This window comes from Oncorhynchus clarkii, chromosome 11, assembly GCF_045791955.1.
Source record: "Oncorhynchus clarkii lewisi isolate Uvic-CL-2024 chromosome 11, UVic_Ocla_1.0, whole genome shotgun sequence".
Lineage (NCBI taxonomy): Eukaryota > Metazoa > Chordata > Actinopteri > Salmoniformes > Salmonidae > Oncorhynchus > Oncorhynchus clarkii.
Genome location: NC_092157.1, coordinates 31,920,247 through 31,947,797, shown reverse-complemented (window position 1 = coordinate 31,947,797; position 27,551 = coordinate 31,920,247). Strand labels below are relative to the sequence as shown.

At 41.6% G+C, this 27,551-nt stretch overlaps 1 protein-coding gene across 1 annotated transcript; it reads right to left on the bottom strand.

The window, feature by feature from the left end:
- Positions 1 to 1,590: 1,590 nt before the first annotated feature.
- LOC139420701 (divergent protein kinase domain 1C-like) lies at positions 1,591 to 23,450 on the bottom strand. Its single transcript, XM_071170925.1, has 4 exons — positions 22,597 to 23,450; positions 11,239 to 11,922; positions 8,850 to 9,014; positions 1,591 to 4,777 (listed from the first exon to the last, which is right to left on the bottom strand). Exons 1-4 carry the CDS (start codon positions 22,810 to 22,812, stop codon positions 4,508 to 4,510), a joined length of 1,335 nt encoding a protein of 444 aa, XP_071027026.1. The 5' UTR covers positions 22,813 to 23,450; the 3' UTR covers positions 1,591 to 4,507.
- Positions 23,451 to 27,551: the final 4,101 nt, after the last annotated feature.

Here is a 27,551-nt window from a genome sequence, read left to right as displayed (position 1 = left end):
TAAACAATTAAAAACAGAAAACTGGTGAGTGCATGTTTTCACCTCCTTTGCTATGAAACCCCTAAATAAAATCTGTTGCAATCAATTACCTTCAGAAGTCACACAATTAGTTAAATAATTAGTTAAATAAGTGTCACATGATCTGTCACATGATCTCAGTATATATACACCTGTTCTGAAAGGCCCCAGATTCTGCAACACCACTAAGCAAGGGGCACCACCAAGCAAGGGGCACCATGAAGACCAAGGAGCTCTCCAAACAGGTCAGAGACAAAGTTGTGAAGAAGTACAGATCAGAGTTGGGTTATAAAAAAATATCCGAAACTTTGAACATCCCAAGGAGCACCATTAAATCCATCATAAAAAATTGAAAGAATATGGCACCACAACAAACCTGCCAAGAGAGGGCCCCCCACCAAAACTCACAGACCAAGCAAGGAGGGCTTTAATCAGAGAGGCAACAAAGAGACCAACGATAACCCTGAATGATATGCAAAGCTGCAAATTGTCCATAGGACCACTTTAAGCCGTACACTCCACAGAGCTGGGCTTTACTGAAGAGTGGCCAGAAAACAGTTATTGGTTAAAGAAAAAATAAACAAACACATTTGGTGTTCACCAAAAGGCATGTGGGAGACTCCCCAAACATATGTAAGAAGGTACTCTGGTCAGATGAGACTAAAATTGAGCTTTTTGGCCATCAAGGAAAACGCTATGACTGCCGCAAACCCAACACCTTTCATCACCCCCGAGAACATCATCCACAGTGAAGCATTGTGTTGGCAGAATCATGCTGTGGATGTTTTTCAACGGCAGGGACTGGGAAACTGGTCAGAATTTAAGGAATGATGGATGGAGATAAATACAGGGAAATTCTTGAGGGAAACCTGTTTCAGTCTTCCAGAGATTTGAGTCTGGTTACGGAGGTTCACCTTCCAGCAGGACAATGACCCTAAGCATACTGCTAAAGCAACACTTGAGTGGTTTAATTAAGGGGGAATACCCTAAATGTCTTGGAATGGCCTAGTCAAAGCCCAGACCTCAATCCAATTGAGAATCTGTGGCATGACTTAAAGATTGTTGTACACCAGCGGAACCCATCCAGCTTGAAGGAGCTGGAGCAGTTTTGCATTGAAGAATGAGCAAAAATACCAGTGGCTAGATGTGCCAAAGCTTATAGAGACATGCCCCAAGATGCTTGCAGCTGTAATTGCTGCAAAAGGTGGCTCTTTTTGTCTTATTTCTTGTTTTTTTCACCATAAAAAATATTTTGCATCTTCAAAGTGGTCGCCATGTTGTGGAAATCAAATGAAACAAACCCTCCCAAAAATCTATTTTAATTCCAGGTTGTAAGGCAGCAAAATAGGAAAAATTCCAAGGGGGTGAACACTTTCTTTCGTAAGCCACTGTACTGTATGGCAGAGTCATAGACCATTTCATCAACATGAAAGGAGGATGGCATTGGCATTTGTATAGAAGTAGGGTGAGTCAACGCATGTTTCTCATTATGCATGCAATTGTGCTCCACACTCTCATGCTCTGAGTGTAATCTCCTACGACGCTCTCTTTTTTTATTTAAAAACAAACACATTTATTTAACCTTTATTTGACTAGGCAAGTCAGTTAAGAACAAATTCTTGTTAACAATGACAGCCTGCCCCCAAACCTGGACGACACTGGGCCAATTGTGCCCCGCCCTATGGGACTCCCAATCATGGCCGGATGTGATACAGCCTGAGAAGGTTCTTGTGAGGCCGAGAGTGCGGAGAACACATACATTTGAGAAGCACTCACACTCCCCCTACTGTATTACCTCACTCTTCACCTCCCCATTCACTGATACTTCTTCCAGCCAGGACAATGGTAACAATAGACGAAACAATATGTACACAAAGCAAACATTCTACTTCATAATTATCAGCTAGATGTGTGAACCATAATAATCTAGCTAGCCAGCTAGTTAAATGGGCACAAATGAATGTTAAGCAAGGTAGATGTAAATTTTTCGTGGCTAGCTGGCTTGCCAGTTAGCCCTATTGACCTATGCACTTACCCATTCACTGAACCGTCTTTCAAACAGGACAATAGCAACAGAGAAGAAACAAGATAGACACAAAATATCAATTTTACTTCATAATTATCAGCTACAGTAGTGGCAGTGCATTCGGAAAGTATTCAGAACCCTTTACTTTTTCCACATTTTGTCACGTTACAGCCTTATTCTTCAATTGATTGAATAACAACAAATCCTCATCAATCTACACACAAAGCGAAAACACGCTTTTAGAAATGTTGGCACATTTATTACAAATTATAAACAGAAATACACGTTTTACATACATTCAGACCCTTTGCTATGAGACTCGAAATTGAGCTCAGGTGCATCTTGTTTCCATTTATCATACACTTGTACACTTGCATGTCAGAGAAAACAAACAATCCATGAGGTCGAAGGAATTGTCAGTAGAGCTCAGAGACAGGATTGTTTCAAGGCACAGATCTGGGGAAGGGTACCAAAAATGTCTGCAGCATTGAAGGTCCCCAAGAACACAGTGGCCTCCATCATTCTTAAATGGAAGCAGTTTGGAACTACCAAGACTCTACCTAAAGATGGCCGCCCGGCCAAACTGAGCAATCGAGGGAGAAGGGCCTTGGCCAGGGAGGTTACAAAGAACACGATGGTCACTCTGACAGAGCTCTAGAATTTCGGCAAATGTATAAAAATAACAGGATGCGCCTGACCTCAATTTTGAGTCTCGTAAGCAAAGGGTCTGAATACTAATGTAAATAAGGTATTTCAGTTTAACATTTGTAATACATTTGCAATAAAAAATGTAACACTGTTTTTGCTTTGTCATTAAGGGGATTGTGTGTAGATTGATGAGGAAACAAACGTATTTAATCAATTTTAGAATAAGGCTGTAACTTAACAAAATTAGGAAAAAGTCAAGGGGTCTGAATTATTTCCGCATGCACTGTAGGTTGCAATATGGCTTTTTTGGAGGGGGTTCCTCTGTGATTTTACCCACACGCAGCTTGTGTGTTTGGGAAAGGGAAAAGGGGGTTGACACTGTATCCAAATATCAACATTTAAAGGATATGCATCTACTGCTTAGATAGTTAGATCTGAGTCACTGGCTTATTCCTATTATTTTTATTTCTTTAACGTTTAATTTTGGTTGAGATGGAGACGTGAATCCTCATATCATTTGTTAACTTGTTGACAATTAATAGACTATTTAACGCGCATCGCAATCAAATATCAACATTTGAAGGAGACGTTTATTTTTCTTGGATATATCCATCTGTGCCTCTGAGTCTGGTATTAATTCCAGTTTGTCTACAAATTAATAATTGATATGTTGGATTCAAGTCTCCTTTTCAACCAAAAAAAATCCACCATGTCATTTAGATTAAAAGTTGGGTGAAAAAAATACGAAATGCCCTGTTTTCACGTACTCATACAAATATTTTGGGTTGAAATTACGTGGAAACAATGTTGATTCAACCAGTTTTCCAACCATATCCGCAGTGGGATATGCCTAGGGTTTCAAGCTTTAGATGATTTTAAATGGAATCTGCAAGTTAATAATACTTGTGTTGTATTCACTTCTCCATCTCAACCAAAAATCAAAGTTAAAGTCAAATCAAACCTTAAATGCACTTTAAACACAGTTTGACTTGATTTAATCCGATATTTTCACTTACATTTTTGGTTGAGATGGAGATTGAGATGTGTTTTGCCCCCCCCCTCCTCCTCCTCCCATCCCACCCTCCCTTCCTGTCCAAAGCCTGTTCTTCATCTTATTTCCTCCCCCTGTCCTGTGGTGAACCAGCTGGAGAGCCTAGGGAACCTGATTTTTTTTGGAAGCTCAGGCCACTGAAGAAAGAGGGGAGTACTCGCACAGCAGCATCGCCATTTCCCATTGGAACAGACGACCAGGCCGGATGGTGGGAACCAAGCGCAGTTTCTGATATATGCTTCTCTCTGTCCATTAGCCTGGAAAGTGTTGACATGTTACTTGAAACAAAAGGTGGACCTGACAACAGGCAGCTGTGGTTTTGGCTAGTGGATCACAAGCGGGTGCATGACTACAAACCTTCCGTTCATACAGACATTGCAAAATATTTTCAAAAAGCTCTGAAGTGATCATGAGATTATAGGCCGACTGTACAAAAGGGTCAAAAGAAAGTTTCTGCATTCATTTGAGGTAAAGATGACTCAAATAGAATGACCACTTGCTTGATAGACCATCAGTTATTGGCAGATGCTACAGTAATACCTCTGAAACTGCCATAGTCTGCTTACTGTAGGTACTAAAGCACATAGTCAGTGCTAACAGCATCAGAGCATCTTTTGTCACTTCAAAAAACAGTATCATCCAGTCCTCAGGAACCACCTCACAAAATGCAAAACATCAAACACATGTTAAATTAGCGTCTCATGAAGCCAATACTGTTGGTTTCTCCACTGAATAGTTTTTGTGAGGGTGAACAGTGCAATGCTTCAGAAGTTAAGAGCTGTGTGAGGGTGAATGCCCTCTCTATCTTCTCCCCCTTCGCCCCAATGCTCAGAGGATGTCCCTTGGTGGAGGAGGCCCGTGAGGAGGTCTAGCAGCCGCTTCTGGACAGCCCGGTCTTGCTCCTCGTCCTCGCCCCCCGCAGTGTCTACGCACTCTTGCACCGCCCGCTGGAGGTCCACCTGGGGGGGGAGGCCCGCCTTGGCGCCCAGCAGCGTGGGAGAGAACCAGGGCCTAAAGATCTTCTCACAGATCACCTGTCCAGAGCAGAAGAGGGGGTGACAGACCAGAGAGGAGTGAAGAAAAGAAGAGGGGGTGACAGTGAGAGACCCAAGAGGAAAGAGGGTAACAGAAAGTTGAGAGAAGTGGAGGGGGCAATCAGTAGTCATTGTGAGAGTGACCTACTGTTCCTCTGTTCTTATTTAATTATCACTGGGGTCATTATCAGTCATATTCTTATTACACACCAATTTGAAGGGGACATAAGCCACCCAGACACAAATCCCCTCCTCGACCCCTGCAATCGTTAAAGGACAAAGCCTCTATTTACTCCTTGTATGGCAGGCCGTACAATGGAGAGGTAGGGGTCAGCGAGGGTTACGATAAGTGATCAGAAGTGGAGGAAAGGTATCGCAGCAGCCACCTGTGGCCTTGAGGTGGACCTGGTGTAATCACGTAAATGGCATTGTCTGGGAGCTATCCACTTCTCCAGTGCATCCGGCAGTGTGAGTGACAACAGTATGTCAATTTATCAATTGGATGCGTAGTATGTCAAAGACTAGGTATTGACTCAAAGCCGGTATTCAAACAAATTCAGATCTGCGATCTGCGTACTGCATTTACTTTTGGGTTGGGATTCAATCTGATGTGGACAATATGTGATGGACAATATGCCAAGGTAATTTTCGATTGAGCCTGTCGTGCAGTGTTCACCATGAATGTGGTCTCCATGAACACAGAAATAGTGCCTTTATAACGTGCATTGCCGGAAAAATGCAATCAGATTGGATCCCGGCCTCAAGGGTGTTATGCGTGTGATTTCCGCGAATGTCTGGGAAATGATATTTAAAAATGTCTTTCCGTGTGCAAGGCATTAATAATCTGCATTAGATTACATCCTTTACAATCCCTTGCAATTAGTGATTTATTTGGATCAATGCCCCTTGAGACTAATGATACTATTGAGGAACTCTTGAAGTCTTATCTAACCTGGATTTACTTCTTGTATTATGAATATGCTCTGAAAAACCCTAGTGTTATCATAAGAAATTAACATTCCTTGTAGCACTCAACTACACACTCATAATTAAAGTAATTAAAAGTTGAGGGTGTGACTAGGGTGGGCATTCTAATTTCTTTATTTCTATTTCTTTGGCCGGGTGTGGTTCTCAATCAGAGGCAGCTGTCTATCGTTGTCTCTGATTGAGATCCATACTTAGGTAGCCATTTTTCCACCTGTCTTTGTGGGAAGTTGACTTTGTTTAGGGCACATAGCCGTTAGCGTCACAGTTTGTTTTGTAGTGTGTATTGTTTTGTTCTGCGTCTTTTCAAATAAAGAGAAAATGTACGCTCACAATGTTGCACCTTGGTCCAGTTCCTTCAACAACCATGACAGAGGGCTTTAGTATAGATATTGAGAGGATCAGCCAAGTTACAATTCAATAACTTGTTTAATTGTAATGTGTAGAGTGAGTTGAAAATACAATGAACAACATATAAATGCAACTTAAAACAATTTTAAAGATTTTACTGAGTTACAGTTCATATAAGGAAATTAGTCAATTGAAACAAATTCATTAGGCAGTAATCTATGGTTTTTACATGACTGGGAATATAGATATGCATCTGTTGATCACAGATACCTTTTTTAAAAAGTAGGGGCGTGGATCAGAAAACCAGTCAGTATCTGGTGTGACCACCATTTGCCGCATTCAGTGCAACACATCTCTTTCGCATAGAGTTGATCAGGCTGTTGAAATTGGCCTGCAGAATGTTGTCCCACTTCTCTTCAATGGCTGTGAGAAGTTACTTGATAATGGCAGGAACTGGAACAACCTGTTGTACACTGTTGTACACGTTGATCCAGAGCATCCCAAACGTGCTTAATGTGTGACATGGCTGGTGAGTATACAGGCAATTGAAGAACTGGGATATTTTCAGCTTCCAGGAATTGTGTACAGATCATGGGGCCATTCATTATCATGCTGAAACATGATGTGATGGCGGCGAAGGAATGGCACGACAATGGACCTCAGGATCTCGTCACGGTATCTCGGTGCATTCAAATTGCCATGGATAAAATGCAATTGTGTTCGTTGTCCGTAGCTTATGCCTGCCCATACCATAACCCCACCGCCACCATGGGGCACTCTGTTCACAACGTTGACATCAAGAAACTGCTCGCCCACGCAATGTCATATGAACTGTCTGCCATCTGCCCGGTACAGTTGAAACCGTGATTCATCTGTGAAGAGCACATTTCCCGAGTGTGCCAGTGGCCATCAAAGATGAGCATTTTCCCACTGAAGTTGGTTACAACGCCAAACTGCAATCAGGTCAAGACCCTGGTTAGGATAATGAGCATGCAGATGAGCTTCCCTGAGATGGTTTCTGACAGTTTGTGCAAAAAATGTTGGTTGTGCAAACCAACAGTTTTTCATCAGCTGTCCGGGTGGTTGGTCTCAGACGATCCCGCAGGTGAAGAAGACGGATGTGAAGGTGCTGGGCTGACATGGTTACACGTAGTCTGCGGTTGTGAGGCCGGTAGGACGTACTGCCAAATTCTCTAAAACTATATTGGAGTCGGCTTATGGTAGAGAAATTAATATTACATTTTATAGCAACAGTTCTGGTGGACATTCCTGCTTCAGATTGGCTAATTGACATCATTTGAGTCAATTGGAGGTGTACCTGCGGATGTATTTCAAGGCCTACCTTCAAATGGAGTGCCTCTTTGCTTGACATCATGGAAAAAGAAATCAAAAGAAATCAGCCAAGACCTCAGAAAAACAATTGTAGACCTCCACAAGATTGGTTCATCCTTAGGAGCTATTTCCAAACGCCTGTAGGCACCACGTTCACCTGTTCAAACAATAGTATGCAAGTATAAACACCATGGGACCACTCAGTCGTCATACCACTCAGGAAGGAGACACGTTCTGTCTCCTAGATATGAACGTACTTTGGTGAGAAAAGTGCAAATCAATCCCAGAACAGTAAAGGACCTTGTGAAGATGCTGGAAGAAACGGGTACAAAAGTATCTATATCCACAGTAAAACAAGTCCTATATCGACATGACCTGAAAGGCCGCTCAGCAAGGAAGAAGCCACTGCTCCAAAACTGCAATAAAAAAGCCAGACTACAGTTTGCAACTGCACATGGGGACAAAGATCATACTTTTTGGAGAAATGTCCTCTGGACATTTAAAAATAGAATGGGTTGGCCATAATGACTATCGTTATGTTTGGAAGAAAAAGGGGGAGGCTTGCAAGGCGAAGAACACCATCCCAACAGTGAAGCATGGGGGTGGCAGCATCATGTTGTGGGGGTGCTTTGTCTGCAGGAGGTACTAGTGCACTTCACAAAATAGATGGCTTCATTAGTAAGGGAAATGATGTGGATATATTGAAGCAACATCTCAAGACATCAGTCAGGAAGTCAAAGCCTGGTCCCAAATGGGTCTTCCAAATGGACAATGACCCCAAGCATACTTCCAAAATTGTGGCAAAATGGCTTAAGAACAACAAAGTCAAGGTATTGGAATGGCCATCACAAAGCCCTGACCTCAATCCTATAGTGTGGGCAGAACTGAAAAAGTGTGTGCGAGCAATTAAGCCTACAAACCTGACTCAGTTACACCAGCTCTGTCAGGAGGAATGGGCCATAATTCACTCAATTTATTGTGGTAAGCTTTTGGAAGGCTACCCGAAACAGTTGACCCAAGTTAAACAATTCAAAGGCAATGCTACCAAATACTAATTCAGTGTATGTAGACTTCTGACCCACTTGGAATGTGATGAAAGAAATAAAAGCTGAAATAAATCATTCTCTCTACTATTATTCTTACATTTCACATTCTTAAAATAAAGTGGTGATCCTAACTGACCTAATACAGGGCATTTTTACTGGATTAAATGTCAGGAATTGTGAAAACTGAGTTTAAATGCATTTGGCTAAGGTGTATGTAAATTTCCGACTTCAACTGCATTTGTACGTATAGAACATTTCTGGGATCTTTAATTTCAGCTCATTAAACATGGGACCAACAGTATTTTTTTTGTTCATCATAGTATGGAATACCGTTCATATTTCGATGCAACCATACATACCTGCAGGTTGCTATTTCTCCGCTTGGAACTGCACTTGTTCGTCTTCATGTTGCATTTGGATATGCAGTCAAAGAAGTTGCAGTCGTCGTCGTTAGTGCAGTTCTGCTCAAGGATGTCTCGCATTTTGGGCTCGAAGAAGGCCATGTCCACATCTATAGCCACCACCTGCAGAACAGCATAGAGAGAGGGGAGTAAGTGCCGGAGTCTGGTCATGTTGCATTGCTGCCAACTCCGGAGCTCACACTGACCACAGAGGCAAGGATTCAATAGTCAAATGTATTAGGCCTATCCTTTCTTACATCCACCACTATCAGTCTTGCTTTTGCCCTTTCATCCATCTCCCTATTCCACCGTCTGAAAAACAACATTTTTTAAAAGGGAGGGTAATAAATCAAGAGTAACCAAATTGTAAATATTCCTGTTGGATAAATGTGGAATTTGTCATTGACGTGATCATATAGAAAAAAAAGTCCTCATTTTCTCTCACATTGCTGTTTAAGGGAGTTGCTGTTTAATCTGCATGGCTTGATATGTTCGTCCTCTTTGCAGTAGATGGCTCGTAAAGAATGACTCCACTGCAGCACTTCATGTCAGCTACAGCTGATTTATGGCAGAACACGCCACCAAATAAATAAAACCCTGTCACTGTCGAACCTTGGAAGGTCTTCGTGATCAGTGAAAATAAGAGACAGTAAGCATACGTAGCGTTTGAAGGAGCTGTAGATCTGACAGACATGATAATAAGTGCAATTCTCAACGAAGCAAGCCAACCCAACATGTACCCCAATATACTTTTAATATATACAATATAGCCCCTAATATACTGTTTGCCCCAACATACGTTTAATATACACAATATACCCCCTCAATATACACCCCCCCCCCCCCCCCGTATATAACATAGACATTTCACTTCCTCTGTTTATTATCACATGAGAAAACGGAAGCAGGGATCAGCTGTATCCCCTGGAGCTATAAAACAGAGAGAGGAGGGATTGAAAGTCTACTTTGTTTTAATTACAGAGCAGCTGAAACGTAAACAATAACAAGCCTCCTTTGGATTCATCTCCTTTCTCCTGGTCTTTGTTCACATTGTAACATGAGCTCACTGTTTGTGTGAGCCATGACAGGTACAATAATATTATGTTTCATTTCAAACAGTGAAATCTTTTGAACTTCGATGCTTTCAAGAAAAAAGTGTAAACTTACCAGCAATTATACAGGGGGGGAAAAAACATGATGGAGAAAAGGTTTCCAAACCGTTTTTTCTTCCGAACATTCACAAGCTAAATAAAAGCTTGCGTGTTACTTTTTATCTTCGAAGGGTAATTTGCATCGGCATTCTGAACCGCATGCACATTACACACTAAATGATGTCCATATAACAATGTTTTCCAGTCACGAATGCCGCTGCAACAATGATAATATGGTGTATAACAACGACGTCATTTTCTCCATCCTAAAATAGGAATAATGATTTCCTTTCTAAAGCTAAATTTGCGTCATAGTTACATAAGCCAAGTCTACAGACCCTGAAAATAAGACGTGTGTTTTTCATTGATTGCTCAAACAGCTGTTTGTGGCCCTTTTATGGAAATCAAATGAAAATGGTGCCGAGGACTGTTAATACATTGTAATACCCTCTGTTCTCACACTATCCTTTTGTGTGAATGATGTTAGCTTTTCATTCCGCTTACGTGACCTATTCAGAAAGTAGTTATATCAATGTTCGATGTCTGTTCATGCTATGAATCACCCGTCAGCAGAAACACAACACAAATCCATTGCAAGGTGTTCTTTGCACCTTGCTCTCAGTCCTTGATAGGTCATAGTCAGCCAAATATGCACAGGTTTCTAACAGACCAAACTAAGGTAAAAACCAATGTAGCACAATGTTGATAAATGGCACAAGCGGACATTTTTGTTCTTGTGGAAAACAATTAGGCAGCCTGGAGCCTCGTCATTCTTTGTACACCGCATTGCTCTCATCAAACTGTTTGCACTCTGCGGATGAATGTGCCGCTGTATTGTGTGGATAAATTAAGTAATGCGAATGGGGGCAAAATCGGGTCGGTCTGTGTGTCTTAGTGTGAAAAAAGGGAGCTAGATTTCCTAACCTTGTCTTGTTTACACAGGAAGAATCTAAACTCCCCCACTAAAGAGAAAGATATCTCAGATCTGTGACGGTTATCCAGCAGCCGTTTTGGGACTGTTTTAATGACAGCTTTCCCTTCACACAAGGCTCCCCTGTTGTTTTGTGTGAGGGAGTCAGCAACTCTTTGCTTTGAGGTGTGTGCATGTTAGTTGAATGTGTGTCTATGGGTGTACTGTGTGTGTGAGTGTGTGTTCCTTTGCAGGCTCAAGTGTGTGTGCAATTTGGTCAGCTCACTGTAAGGTCCTTCCGGATAGCAAAGTTCTCCGGCTTGATGTCACACAGGTGGAGGCGGTGCGAGAAGTCGTTGTCGAAGCGCCACGCCATGTCCAGGAAGCTAAGGGCGATGCGGTGCACCATGTCCCTCGCCGTCCGTGGGCCCGCCGATACCTCCTCCAGCGAGAAGATGTTCTGGTCCCAGGCGTGGCCTGCCGACAGGTACTCCACAGCGTAGAAGTGTCCACAGGAGCCCAACACCTTGGCTAAGTGCCGGCTGAGGTCCTGCAGCACCCTCAGGAAAGTGTACTCCTCCTGCTGGAGCAGGGACCACAGTGATGCTAGCTCGGCCCGCGAGTAGGCCTGCCCATGCTCCCTAAGCCTCTGGCCCCACAGCGGCGGCAGAGAGGCGTTGCCGCTTATATCCAGCCCCAGGGAGTTCCTGATCTCCAGGGTGGCGTAGAAGACCACGTCCAGGGGAGAGAGCTCTTCGGCTGGGTCCTGGTACTCCAGGAGACCCAGGCTTTCATATGAGGAGAAGTTTTCCAGTTTGGACTTGAGCACCACGGGCGTGCCACGCCACCGGGCCTCGATCACCTTCTTACCGTTCTCGTAGTAGAGGCAGCGCCTGTACTCCACCTGGCCGCTCACGCACAAGTCCTCGCACAGGTCACCGGTTAGGGCGCCCTCGCGATACTCCTCACACTGGGACAGACAGACAGACATAAACACACACAGACAAAATCTAATTATTTTTGGTGAACATAATACGGTTGTCATTCATTTGAGGTAACAATAATTTAGTAGAAAATAATGGCAATTTTTCAACTAAAATGTGATTTGTAGTCCATGTCTCATCCCAATAAGGGAATGGCACTGTGTGATTGTGCTACTGAACCTAAAATGGGCAATTCTGTACGCATCAGTACATTTGATGCACATTTTTCAGTTGATGCTGAATTATATCACATCACACTTCAGACTCGGCCTCTCAATGTCTCGGATTAGCGAGCAAATGGGATTGTTATAAGTCTCGGTGCATAGATGTCGGTCCAGAGGTTGGAAATTATTAGTGTTCCTGGGGGATTAGAGAGAAAATCCCTCTCTGCCCACATTCCAAAGTAAACAGCTGTCATCTTGAGTTGGTCACGATTTCAACAAGATCAGATGCTTAATGGCTTTACTGGGTGGCATGGCATTAGCACTATAGCCATAGCTGTGTTCCCCTCATCACCAACCCTCACTGGTTTATTGGTCCTTCCCCACCCTTTCCTCTGTGGCCTCTCTTACATGTTACATTGAAATTGCAAGCCTACAAGCCTAGGTCATACTTTATACACAATGTAGTGACACAATTCATTTGTATTAATTGGTGAAATAACATACATGTAATTCCCAAGTAATTACACTGGTAATAATTTAAAACAATGCCGCTGAGGACAATTTATTTTCATTACAATTAAGTGTTGTCCATATAGCTTAATTATATTTATATTTTACAAAATAAATTAACAGTCCTGGTATTGTCCTGATATTTAATGCACATTATAAATTCCTTGAGTTTCATACTATGGATGTTTTGGCAGACTTTACTGCGCTCCAACTTTGCTCTCTGTTTAGCTGGGTGACATCACAAATGAAAGTGGCCTGTCTCAAGCTGTATCATATAGTTTGACGGCCACAAGTGTCCTCACCTTACCTCCAGAGGGTTGAACTCGGAGACCCCTGCAATTATTTTGAGGTCGCTAATGTGCCCCTAAGATCTCTCGGCACTATGTAGGCTAAGCTGCACTGTGGCCATAATGTTCCAGCCTAGGCATCTGGCCCAGGACAAATCTTTTTTTTTTACCCTTTTCAGTGCTTCTGCCACGTTCCACACGTACATTTTAATTCCCTGTATTTCATGGTACTTGCATAATTTCGGGCTGCAGCTGTTTATACTGTAGCTTCTGTTTGCATGTAAACTTTCCCACCATGGTGTTTGGACTTTGTGCAAGTCTGTCATGGTGTTTTACTTGCATTTGTATATGTGTTGGAGTTTACAATGTACATGTAATTGATTGTTGGAGAAACCCTCGCTGTCTGTAAAGCGTTGAATTGTGATTAATAACAAAAGTGAATTCCAAATGAACATGGCTTCAGCTTCAGTTTATATGTCATACTATCAGTTGTGGATATGTACAGACGAGCCAAATTACAGTACAAAAGCTAAAGTCAATAAATAGCCCTGTTGACGCCCACAGCATGTTTGTTTTGCGTTTCAAACTCTAGCTAATGACAAACAGCACATTCTCCGGTGAACACTGAGAGTGTTATATCAACACTGAAAGTGTGAAGTCTGTTGACTCATATGCACACTGGAACAATTACATTAACACATTGCTTAGTTTAAAGCCTGAATAAAATATTTGCCTTGTTTTTCTAGTGAATTGTAGAGTTACCACCCATGGCTGTATTTGTTAGTGACAGACACATGGTTGTTGCATTCACACATTTTCAATCCTATGGACTTCACCAAGTGAGAACCTAAGCGAATATGTTTTTGTTTTTATTTTTTACAATTAACACAATAGCATACTTATTTCATAAGGCCTTATTTTGAGGGCATAATTTTACCCTAATATAGGGGCTTTAAATGCATCACATTGAGCAAAAACCACAAACATAGATATTGAAAAAACTATTCTAAAACTCTACCTGCAATAGAGCAAGCAGGGAAATATGATGATTATAGTTTTCGTTTTCGTTCAAAGTGATGTGTATGAGTTTCAGGCCTGTCTGTATTAGGGTAAAACTAACTAACTGTGTGTTAGGTATTGTTTTAAACATGTATTTTTTAATTATAACATATTCACTTAAGATCTCACTTGATGAATGCAACAACCATGTCTCTGTCACTAACATATACAGCCATGGTGGTAAGTCTACAATTTGCTTCAAAGGCAAATATTTTAATAAGGCTTTACACTAAGCATTGTATTAAATTAACATAGTTCAGGTAGGCATATGGGTCAACAGACTCAACCCTTTCAGTGTTGATTTAACACTCTCAGTGTTTATTTTGTTTTAATTAACATTGGATCATTTTCTGGCTATGAATAAGTGGTTCAAGGGAAACAATACCCTCCAGACTTTGAAGTAGTCCACACCTTTAATGAACCTTGGGTTAACCAGGCAATTGGTTAACCAGGCAAGACACATCATCATGATCGTTGGGTTTGGATGAAGCAGTGAAAAAATCAGAGGTTTTGTTTGTTTTCTGTACTTTTCCTTCTTTTATATTTTATTTCTCGAAATCCCCCCCAAAAGACAATGAACAAAGTAAACATCTATTGGCCATCAATAAGAATCAAGGAAATATCTGTTGGCTGAGCAAAACCTAAATTCTGTCTCTGGGGCACATTCCATATTCAAAAGTGCAAATACATTGACCTTAAAAGGCACGGCAAAAGCGAATCACGTACGTTTCTGATTTAACTCAACGGCATGGTTTTCTAAGTGTTTACACCGCTGCAAAGATTGGTCCACTTTAGAGGATAATTTCTATTGTATTCCTATTCTATGGCTGGAATTCAATCAAATAGAAAGAGACAATGTTTACCAACTACTGCCCATTTACGCACACTTTTTACTCTGAAGGCATCTCTACCTATGAAGAAAGTCTACCTGGAAGTGGCAGTAGGCCGAGGTTTTTACAGTATTCATCATTCTGTAATCGTATTAGGTCATGGGAAATGGAGCTATAGCATCAATAATGTAAAATCCCTTAGCATGTGTGTAATAACAAACAAATCTCTTGGAATTAGGTTAGTTTAAATGCATGTTGTACATTTTGTTAGATTCCTGTCATTCAAATCATCTTAAAAACAAAATGATTTTGTATAATTGCACTTTGGGTGCTTATTGAGCTCTCCCCTTGGCAAAGTAATGGTTAAGTCTGGAGTGGACCAGTGTGTCTGTGGTCTGTCGAGCGGAGCGCAGCCCGGCCCAAGCGTTGGTCAGAGTAGGCATGTGGGGAATGTCCTGTGACAGTAGCCTTAGCTCTACTTAGAGTTCTCTCCCTCACAACACTGGAAAAAATGAGCCTGAAAACAAAGATCTGCTCAAATATGTCCAGAGAAGACCTTTTAGTCAATAGACAATCATATAAATATATACGTTGTAGCCTAGATTATATAGGACTACATTTGGCTCGAATTGCCAAGTGGGAACAATGTGAGAATTATTTTGGCTCACTGTAAATCAAATCAAATCAAATTGCATTGGTCACATACACATGGTTAGCAGATGTTATTGCGAGTGTAGCGAAATGCTTGTGCTTCTAGTTCTGACAGTCCAGCAATATCTTTCAAGTAATCTAACAATTCCACAACAACTACCTAATACACACAAACCTAAGTAAAGGAATGGAATAAGAATATATACATATAAATATATGGATGAGCAATGACCGAGCAGCATAGGCAAGATGCAATGGATGGTACAAAATACAATATAAACATATCAGATGGGTAATGCAATATATGTAAATATTATTAAAGTGGCATTATGAAAGTGGCCAATGATTTCAAGTCTGTATGTAGGCTGTCTGATGGCCTTGAGATGGAAGCTATTTTTCAGTCTCTCTGTCCCAGCTTTGATGCACCTGTACTGACCACGCCTTGTGGATGATAGGGGGGTGAACAGGCAGTGGCTCGGGTGGTTGTTGTCCTTGATTATGTTTTTGGCCTTCCTGTGACATCGAGTGCTGTAGGTGTCCTGGAGGGCAGGTAGTTTGCCCCTGTGATACGTAGTGCAGACACCAGCCTCTGGAGAGCCCTGTGGTTATGGGTGGTGCAGTTGCCGTACCAGGCGGTGATGCAGCCTGACAGGATGCTCTCAATTGTGCATCTGTAAAGGTTTGTGAGGGTTTTAGGTGACAAGCCAAATTTCTTCAGGAACAGGGAGTACAGGAGGGGGCTGAGCACACACCCTTTTGGGGCCCCAGTGTTGAGGATCAGTGAAGTGGAGATGTTGTTTCCTATCTTCACCACCTGTCCAAGACCCAATTGCACAGGGTGAGGTTGAGACCCAAGGCCTCAAACTTCATGATGAGCTTGGAGGGTACTATGATGTTGAATGCTGAGTTGTAGTCAATGGACAGCATTCTTACGTGGAATAGGGCAGTGTGCAGTATGATGGCGATTGCATCATCTGTGGACCTGTTGGGGCTGTACGCAAATTGAAGTGGGTCTAGGGTGACAGATAAGGTGTAGGTGATATGATCCTTGACTAGTCTCTCAAAGCACTTCATGATGACAGAAGTGAGTGCTACTGGGTGATAGTCATTTAGTTCAGTTACGGTTGTCTTCTTGGGTACAGGAACAATGGTGGCCATCTTGAAGCATGTGTGGACAGCAGACTGGGATAGGGAGAGATTGAACATGTCCGTAAACACACCAGCCAGCTGGTCTGCGTATGCTCTGAGGACGCAGCTAGGGATGCCGTCTGGGCCAGCAGCTCTGCGAGGGTTAGCACGTTTAAAGGTCTTACTCACGTCATTCACAGAGAAGGAGAGCCCACAGTCTTAGGTAATGGGCCACGTCGGTGGCACTGTATTATCCTCAAAGCGGGCAAAGAAGGTGTTCAGTTTGTCTGGAAGCAAGACGTCGGTGTCCATCACGTGTCTGGTTTTCTATTTGTAGTCCGTGATTGTCTGTAGACCCTGCCACATACATCTCATGTCTGAGCCTTTGAATTGTGACTCCACTTTGTCTCTATACTGACATTTTACTTGTTTGATTACCTTGTGGAGGGAATAACAACACTGTTTGTATCTGGCCATATTCCCAGTCAACTTTCCATGGTAAAATGCGGTGGTTCGCACTTTCAGTTTATGTGAATGCATAGTAGTACCATAATTGATACTATTGTTGTGTGGAGTGTGAATTTGGGTGAACATTGTGTTTATTCATTGTGTTTATTCATTTTAAAATGAAGAGCAACAAATGCATACATTTTGAGAGCACTGAGTGGGTTGCCTGTTTTACAAGAAGTTCAGTTCACTATACACAACATCATTGCTGCTTCTTGGACTCAAACTAAACCAATTTATTCAGTGGCCTGAATAACGTTACATTAATTGATAGTTTAGCTGTGGGATTCAATTCTTCGTCATATTGTTTGTAATCTCAAAAGGCTGGTTTACTAGCACATATATTTACAAATCACGAAAGTTACTACAGATATTATTAAATCAGATCAAAAATCAAACCAAAGATTCCACATCTGTATTGCTTGCTGTTTGCGGTTTTAGGCTGGGCTTTTGTAAAAGCACTTTGTGACATCTGCTGATGTAAAAAAGGCTTTATAAATACATCTGATTTGATTTGACCACAGATATTATATAAATGATTTGCATGCCTGTTCCATCTTCACAAGTGGTTACATACCTGTGAAGCCATACAGTACATACATGTTGAGTGCTACTATTATCACAGTATCATTAACCAATCATGTTATTCACAACGGCATGACATAAAAGGAACACAATAGCATATTTACAGTTTTTTATTTTTTTATATATATTTTTTTACAGATGGTAGAATATATAATGTATACTTTTTGTAACAGTACTGCAATTATCCTATGAAGCACAACCATCATTAGAATTCACATTGTCGTGGCCTTGGCACCATTCCCTATCTCCAGGCAATGCCAATTTATGGCTGGCTAAATGTGTGAATAAAGAACTTTAAAAAGCCAAGCTGTAGTGTAAGCACCAGAGCAGATAGCTATTAAGGTGTGCAATAAAAAGCTTAAGGGATTTGTTCAATTAGTAAAGGCTGCCTAAACCACAAAGTCCCTATTGCCAGCTGAGAGTCAACCTCCCTTGCCATTGTGAGAAGTTGTTCCAAGCAGGATATATGCTTCATCTTTGCAAATCAAGAAACCGTAGATAATCATAGAAATATTGGGACAATGTTAGTCCCTGTGTCTATCGTCAGGATTATGGAGCATTTCCATCAAGTTTGCTCTCAAAGTCACCTACTGCCTTCCCTGTGTGTGGTTATGGTAATATAATATCTGTAGTTCACAAGGTATGAGTGTAATAGGTTTCATCTAGTAATTCAAAATACCATCAACTGATAAATAATGGCCCAGTGCAGTCAATAACGTGATATTTCTATGTTATATACAGTACCAGTCAAAAGTTTGGACACTCCAGGGTTTTTATTTATTTGTACTATTTTCTACATTGTAGAATAATAGTGAAGACATGAAATCTATGAAATAACACATATGGAAACATGTAGTAAACAAAAAAGTGTTGAACAAATTTGAGCTGTTCTTGCCATAATATGGACTTGGTATTTTAACAAATAGGGCTATCTTCTCTATACCACCCCTACCTTGTCACAACACAACTGATTGGCTCAAACGTATTAAGAAGGAAAGACATTTCACAAATTCACTTTTAACAAGGAACACCTGTTAATTGAAATGTATTCCAGGTGAATACCTCATGGAGCTGGTTGAGAGAATGCCAAGAGTGTGCAAAGCTGTCATCAAGGCAAAGGGTGGCTACTTTGAATAATCTCAAATATAAAGTATATTTTGATTCGTTTTTGTTACTACATGATTCCATATGTGTTATTTCATAGTTTTGATGTCTTCACTTCTACAATGTAGAAAATAGTAAAACTAAAAAATAACAACCTTGAATGAGTAGGTGTGTCCAAACTTTTGACTGTTACTGTATATATTTCCACACTATGAGGTTGGAATAATACAGCATAAGAGCTGTTTGAAAAGACTGACTGACATTTCTGCCTGTTTTGGTGGGATGGAGTTCTGGCCTGCCTGGTGACATCAAAATTACTTAATTAACCAATAAGAAAGAGAGTCCCAAACCTCTCTGCCAATAATTGATAGTTTTCAGTTTCCCCGAGCACACTCAGACCACTCCCAGACAGTCCTAGCAAAATTATTGCTTTTAGAAATTGCTATTTTTTAAGGAGCTATTTAATTTGGACAATTTTTATTGAAAACAATCACAGTAAGGTATTTAACTTTCACCCAAAAATGATTTGATATTGAGATACAAATGACTGCATTTAATATACAATTTAGCCTCAAGCCTGTGTTCGCCTCAAGCCACATAATATATCAATTTAGCCCCAAACCTCCTATATGCAACGACATTTAGATGAGAAGCTAAATAAACTATTAACACATTTATATCTGTACACTTTACCAGAATAATTATGTAAATCCTCTAAGTACTGTATGTGGGTACATATGAAACATATCATTGCACAAATGCAAATAAATAATGATATATACTGACATCAGACAGAATAGGAACTATCTGTCTGTACATGAATAAACGCTCAGAGAATAAAAACAGGTTGGGTGGTTTTTGTTCTGTCCTGTCAACCTGTCAAATTGTCACACAATGGTCAGTTTGACCCTAAAGAGAGGCTACTTTTTGAGGTTGGCCAACATTAGGTCCTGCAACAATGTCAAAACCAGAACCGATGGACAGTTGGCCTATTGCACTGGGCAGTTTGCCAAAAGGGAGTCGCAAAAGCAACCACTGTTTGTCTATTTTGCGCTCATTTCTTGTCTGTCCACATTATATACTAGACTAGCTGCATTTAAAGGGGAATTTAAAAGCATGTTTGGGGTTATTTATGAGGTTAAACATTTAAGCAATTGGCAGAGTAAATGTTGATGGGAGACAATGGGGTTCATGTAATCATAATATGAAATCTAGCTATCATTGCCTTGTGTATTTAGTCATATTTTGTGTCATTAAATTCATAGCTGGATAATCAGCAGTGGCTCATTGTGTCAGGTTAGATCCCCACCCTGAGTCTTTTAATTGTTTCATATTTAGAGGACAGAACATTCCTTGGAATCAAAGGTCATCATTTATCTGACCAAGGCCTTTGCCCTGAGGAGACAGAGGGGTGTAACATTTCCTCTGTGAACTGTCACTGCACTCAAAACACTGTCAAGAGAGAACACACAACTGTGTCATCCATAGAAATTTAAGTCAAAGTTATTTATTGCACAGGTCATTTGGCTGGAATTTAATAAATGTCCATTTCAAAGGGATGGTGTTCTTCGGCATGCAAGCCTCCCCCTTTTTCCTCCAAACATAATGATGGTCATTATGGCCAAACCGTTCTATTTTTGTTTTATCAGACCAGAGGACATTTCTCCAAAAAGTACGATCTTTGTCCCCATGTGCAGTTGCAAACCGTAATCTGGCTTTTTTATGGAGTTTTTGGAGCAGTGGCTTCTTCCTTGCTGAGCGGTCTTTCAGGTTATGTCGATATAGGACTCGTTTTACTGTGGATATAGATACTTTTGTACCTGTTTCCTCCAGCATCTTCACAAGGTCCTTTGCTGTTGTTTTGGGATTGATTTGCACTTCTCGCACCAAATGTACGTACATCTCTAGGAGACAGAACGCATCTCTTTCCTGAGCGGTCTGACGGCTGCATGGTCCCATGGTGTTTATACTTGCGTACTTTGGTTTGTACAGATGAACGTGATACCTTCAGGCGTTTGAAAATTGCTTCCAACGATGAACCAGACTTGTGGAGGTCTACAATTTTGGCTAATTTCTTTTGATTTTCCCATGATTTCAAGCAAAGAGGCACTCCATTTGAAGGTAGGCCTTGAAATACATCCACAGGTACACCTCCAATTGACTCAAATGATGTCAATCAGCCTATCAGAAGCATCTAAAGCAATGACAGCATATTCTGGAATTTTCCAAGCTGTTTAAAGGCACAGTCAACTTAATGTATGTAAACTTCTGACCCACTGGAATTGTGATACAGTGAATTATAAGTGAAATAATCTGTCTGTAAACAATTGTTGGAAAAATGACTTGTGCCATGCACAAAGTAAATCTCCTAACCGACTTGCCAAAACTATAGTTTGTTAACAAGAAATTTGTGGAGTGGTGGAAAAAAGAGTTTTAATGATTCCAACCTAAGTGTATGTAAACCTCCGACTTCAACTGTTAATATTATATTATATTTTTCAGTGCAAGTTGAATTACCTTTGGAAAAAATGGTGGAGAGCTTTAGAAATCCAGCCCTTTCTGTCTTGTGTGGTTTTTGGCAGTGAAGTGATGTTGGTTAGCCAGAATGGGATACGTTGCTCTATCGTTTTGTTATGACTCGGTCTCCACCTACCTGGAAGAGATTTGTCTCTCACTTCCACAAGTGACACACTGAAATTAGATTTAACCACCCACTCAATATTGTGTGTAATCTACTAGTACAAAAGTGCGCTTTATGTAAAAGTTTTAGAACCAAGAAGTAATCCCAGAAAAAAATTGCAATTATTTTGTTTGAGTTTCAGGGCCACTTCTAGAAGTTAAACTCAGATGAGTATCCAATCGTAATTTCATTGAAATACAGTTAAGTCTCACTGTATTGTTTATCAAATCAAGACTCAGGGAAAAAAAGGGTAGAAAAGTAAAATCATGGAAGATGTCTAATGCACCATGTCTTACAGTTTTATCACTACCAGCAATAATTTTTGAGAAAATGTCCTCCCCATTAAATATATTGTCGTGAAATGCCTCGAGGGCTACAGAAAGATGTTGGGGCTGAAACATTAGTCGGTGTACTTGGTAGAGAGCGTGGCAGTGCAGAAATAATTCTGTCGTTTAAGTAAACAAAGGGGTGGTCTCGGCGCTTCCCTTACGAAAAAAGATTGCAGTCAGAGTGTAGTATAACTGCAATACACTGTCGTATAACTGTCGTTAGAATGCAGTATAACTGTAGTAGGCTGCAAATACTGTGTCCAAAATAACATAGCCGACTGCAGTTACTGCACTTTCACTGCAGTTTCAAAACTTCAATCTTTTTTGTAAGCAAGTTAATTAAAAGGCATATTTCTATAGTACAGAGGTTAAGAGTAAGGGAGAGAGAGCGAGAGGAGCAACTGAAGGCATTTTTATGTCTACTACTGCTTAGGAAATGCTTCTCAATTGAGTCGTGATGTTTTATTGGTTTTTCCGCTCTACATTCTCATGGTATCCTGTCAATTCGGCTTAATTCCATCACAGTGTGTTACTCTGTGAATGTTGGTTGGTATAATTCAAAAGGTATTTGTCCAAGACAGATAGATGTCTATGGATTAAATAACATTACCTTGAGAAAATATTTTGACTCTGTCTACTCTACATTATCTTCATGCGTAATATTGTTTGGCTTAGTGTGTGGTTTGTGTTGTGTCACACACACACACACACACACACACACACACACACATTTTACGTTGTGTGTATCAGAATTCACACTAACCTCAAGTTCAGTGTCAACATCAAAATGGAAGTGTGAGTCCGGCGTCTCCATGTACTGTACTCACCACTCTCTGCAGGATCTTCTTGCTCTTGTCGTCCGTGCAGTAGTCGGAGAGGATGGTCCGGTGCACAAACACCAGGCCATTGAGGAACACCCAGGAGCCGAACCAGAGCAGGGCGAACACCAGCGTGCTCCTGCGGCACACCTTCATCCCGAGCCACCTGAGCAGACAGCGCCCCCGCGATGGCTCTGGCCCCATGGCCCTCCGCAACGACCACATCTGTTGACCGCAACCCCCCTTCAACCCCTGTTTAAACCGCTCAGGGGTGAGAGCTAATTAGTCAGCACCCACTCAGCCCGATTGTCTTGCATCTCTGGTAGTGGCCGTCTGGTGTTGGGGAGCTGCAGTGCTGCTGGTAGGGTCTGTCCTGCTGGGTACATGCTCTTCTGGTTTCTCCTCTCTCTGTCTGCTGCCTGGTAGCTCCCCATGGCTGGCCCGTTGACTGGCTGGCAGATGCTTGTCTGGAGGCCCCCCCTGCCCCCCTTGAGACAGCTGCTGGATCTTAAACTCAGGCGCTCTGCCCCATTTGGTTTCCTTCTCCTGGGCTGCCTTCCCAGCTCCTAGCTCCTTCCTCCTTGTGTGTGTTTTTGTATGTGTGTGTGTTTTTCCTGAATAAGCATAGCCAAGTGCACTGATTGAGAGGCTGTGCTGTGAGTGCACGGCCAGTCAACTGCTCTGAGCACCTCTTCTAGGCTACACTCTTCCTATCAAACTGGAGAGACTCCCCTGCAGTTTTTCTCTCTCCTGTCTTATCTCTACCCCTATTTCCATTATTTTTCCCCATCTGTCTTTCTTTCTCTCTCTCTCTCTCTCTCTCTCTCTCTCTCTCTCTCTCCCTCTCTCTCGCCCTCTTTCTCGCGCACCCCACCTCTTCCCCCTTTCCTCTGCCTCCCGCCCCCTTGTTATGAGATCGCCTCCTTTCGGGTTGCAGCACTCTTTTTTACCGTTACCACGGCAGCCGGGACTTTGCTAAGACACAGTCCCTGCACAGTTGTGTCTGCCGAGTGTGCTGCCAATTCTTATTAGTCTCTCTGTGTACTTTCTTCTGTGCCACACATAACAGGCATAACTGTAAAAACAGCCCAGGTGTTCTTAGGCTCTGTGATAACTGCTCTATTTGTAAATGGGGATAAAATAAGGCAAGTGAAATACAGCCCCCATCAATAGATTGTATTTTTTAATTGATTTTTAACAACAAATAGTTCACCGGAAGGATCATGTTTGAGACACCTATAAAGGGTTGAATCTTCAAATGTTGGTTCTGCTGCCTCAAGGGAATAGATTATTTCCCACTCTCTCCATTCTCTCTTCGCTCTCTCTCTGTACTCTCTCTCTCTCGGAGCAAGAGTAGCAAGTGCCCAGAATGTCTAATGACTTCACAGAAAAGGCACAAAAGCCCTTGCGAAGCTCTGTGCACATTTATACACTTAGTGAGGAGTTTTGTGTCATTTTAATTGGCAATTAAACAGTCTTGTGTACTTTGTGTAGCTCCTCAGCGTTGGCATGATCTAACACTCTTCTTCTCTAAACTCATTAATGCTCATCAGAGACGCCAGGCTGATTTTAATGGTCTGACACCATTTCCAAATTGCCGGATAAGCATATATTTTAAATGTGGTTATACCCTATTATATCTAATCTTGAAATGTACAAATCTCACATAAAATGTACAAAAAAGAAAGAGTAAACACTCCAATACAGATCTATTTACACTTATGTAATGCAACATACGTATTGACAGCGCAATGAATTGTTTGTATGACATATGTTTGATCAACACCATACCTATATGTATTTTCACACCATTCAGTTATTTTGTTGGGAACTTGTACTCACTTGCTACCTTGGTGAATAATCTGATCTCACTTGATTGTAACCTTTGCAAGTCTATAAATATACATTTACTGAGTTCTGTGTATATCCTCCTTAAAGCTGTATCACAGCGCCATCTAGTGATCATAGGTACATGTAACTATAACAGGTTATTAACAGATGAGCAGGCCCTGAATTCATTCACCTTCACTTAGGATCTTGATATTTATGTTACATCCTGCTCTCTTGTAAACAATTGCATGGGACAATTATCCAACGTGCATACAACTGAATTCCTGAATTCTAGATGATGAACCCTGAACCTTGTGTATTCGGTGAACATTTAAATGAATATAACCCATCATTGCATAGTGAATTACACACAACCCAAACCAAAATGTGACTCATTTTCACTCATTGCTTGGAGTTGATTTAAAAAAAATACATAAACAAGAACAATGGAACAAATTGATTTTCAGCCTGTGTGCATGTGGTTAATTCCTTTTCTGTGTTAAAACAGAGCAACGGAAAAATGGAAAATGGCTTGTATTGTTGTCTATTTTTGCAAATAAACCAAAATCATCTTGATATTTCGTTTTTCACATGTGGGTGGGGTTAAATGTGAAATGCTTTTATTGGCCAAATACACAGCCATCCCTTCAAAATAGGAGTTCACCATTGGAAGCTGCTGTGGGGAGGACAGCTCATAATAATGGCTGGAACAATGTTAATGGAATGGCATCAAACACATGGAAACCACGTATTTGATGTATTTGATAAAATTTCACTAATTCCGCTCCAGCCGTTACCATGAGCCCGTCCTCCCAAATTAAGGTGCCACCAACCTCCTGTGGAGTTCATCTGACTTCTATTCATCTTTTATCTATTACTTGATAGCTATTAATTAATCTATTGAAGCTAGAATCCTTAGTTGGACTTACAAATGAATGAAGAGTGTAGCTTATAACTCAAGAGCTTAGTTCTGTCACACCCTGATCTGTTTCACCTGTCTTTGTGCTTGTCTCCACCCCCTCCAGGTGTTGCCTATCTTCCTCATTATCCCCAGTGTATTTATACCTGTGTTCTCTGTTTGTCTGTTGCCTGTTCAAATCAAATCAGTTTATTTGTCACGTGCCGAATACAGTGAAATGCTTACTTACAGGCTCTAACCAATAGTGCAAAAAAATGTGTTAGTTGAACAATAGGTAAGTAAAATAGGTAGGTTAAAGTGACTAAGCATATATGATGAGCAGAGAGTAGCAGTAGCGTAAAATAGGGGTGGTGGGTGGTGAGACACAATGCAGATAGCCCGGTTAGCCAATGTGCAGGAGCACAGGTTGGTCGGTCCAATTGAGGTAGTATGTACATGAATGTATAGTTAAAGTGACTATGCATATATGAGAAACAGAGAGTAGCAGCAGCGTAAAAAGAGGGTGTTGGGGGGGGGCACACAATGCAAATAGTCTGGGTAGCCATTTGATTACCTGTTCAGGAGACTTATGGCTTGTGGGTAAAAACTGTTGAGAAGCCTTTTTGTCCTAGATTTGGCACTCCAGTACCACTTGCCATTCGGTAGCAGAGAGAACTGTCTATGACTGGGGTGGCTGGGGTCTTTGACAATTTTTAGGGCCTTCCTCTGACACCACCTGGTTTAGAGGTCCTGGATGGCAGGCAGCTTAGCCCCAGTGATGTACTGGGCCGCACGCACTACCCCCTGTAGTGCCTTGCCGTCAGAGGCCGAGCAATTGCCGTACCAGGCAGTGATGCAACCAGTCAGGATACTCTCGATGTTGCAGCTGTAGAACCTTTCGGGGATCTCGAAATGCAATAAAATGCAAATTACTTACTTAAAAAGCATACAATGTGATTTTCTGGATTTTTGTTTTAGATTCCATCTCTCACAGTTGAAGTGTACCTATGATAAAAATTACAGACCTCTACATGCTTTGTAAGTAGGAAAACCTGCCTATCAAATACTTGTTCTCCCCACTGTAAGTGTTCCTTTTGCCCAGGTGGGAAAGGGCAGTGTGGAGTGCAATAGAGATTGCATCATCTGTGGATCTGTTTGGGCGGTATGCAAATTGGAGTGGGTCCAGGGTTTCTGGGATAATGGTGTTGATGTGAGCCCTTACCAACGTTTCAAAGCACTTCATGGCTACAGACGTGAGTGCTACGGGTCTGTAGTAATTTGGCAGGTTGCATTTGTTTTCTTGGGCACAGGGACTATGGTGGTCTGCTTGAAACATGTTGGTATTAAAGACTCAATCAGGGACATGTTGTAAATGTCAGTGAAGACACCTGCCAGTTGGTCAGCACATGCCCGGAGCACACGTCCTGGTAATCCGTCTGGCCCCGCAGCCTTGTGTATGTTGACCTGTTTAAAGGTCTTACTCACGTCGGCAATAGAGAGCATGATCACACAGTCTTCTGGAACATCTGATGCTCTCATGCATGCCTCAGTGTTGCTTGCCTCGAAGCAGGCAAAGAATTGATCTAGCTCTTCTGGTAGGCTCGTGTCACTGGGCAGCTCGCAGCTGTGCTTCCCTTTGTAGTCTGTAATAGTTTGCAAGCCCTGCCACATAAGACGAGCTTCGGAGCCTGTGTAGTATGATTCAATCTTAGCCCTGTATTGATGCTTTGCCTGTTTGATGGTTCGTTGCAGGGCATAGCAGGATTTCTTGTAAGCCTCCGGGTTAGAGTCCCACACCTTGGAAGCGGCAGCTCTACCCTTTAGCTCAGTACAAATGTTGCCTGTAATATATGGCTTCTGGTTCGGGTTTGGAAGCACGGTCACTGTGGGGACGACGTCCTCGATGCACTTATTGATAAAGCCAATGACTGATGTGGTGTACTCTTCAATGCCATCGGAAAAATACCGGAACATGTTCCAATCTGTGATAGAAAAACAGTCCTGTAGTTTAGCATCTGCTTCATCTGACCACTTTTTTTATAGACCGAGTCACTGGTGCTTCCTGCTTTAATTTCTGCTTGTAAGCAGGAATCATGATTGTAAGCATGTCGTCATTCAGCCACGATTCTGTGAAACATAGGATATTACAGTTTTTGATGTCCCGTTTGTAGGATATTCGTGATCGTATCTCGTCTAATTTATTGTCCAATGATTGCACGTTGGCGAGTAGTATTGA

Coding starts and splice junctions, on each gene's coding strand:
- LOC139420701 (XM_071170925.1), bottom strand. CDS start 22,812: ATGTGGTCGTTGCGGAGGGCCATGGGGCCAGAGCCATCGCGGGGGCGC. Junction 9,015..11,238: donor CTATCCGGAAGGACCTTACA/GTGAGCTGACCA, acceptor GCTGTTCTGCAG/GTGGTGGCTATAGATGTGGA. Junction 4,778..8,849: donor GGAGAAATAGCAACCTGCAG/GTATGTATGGTT, acceptor TGCTCTGGACAG/GTGATCTGTGAGAAGATCTT.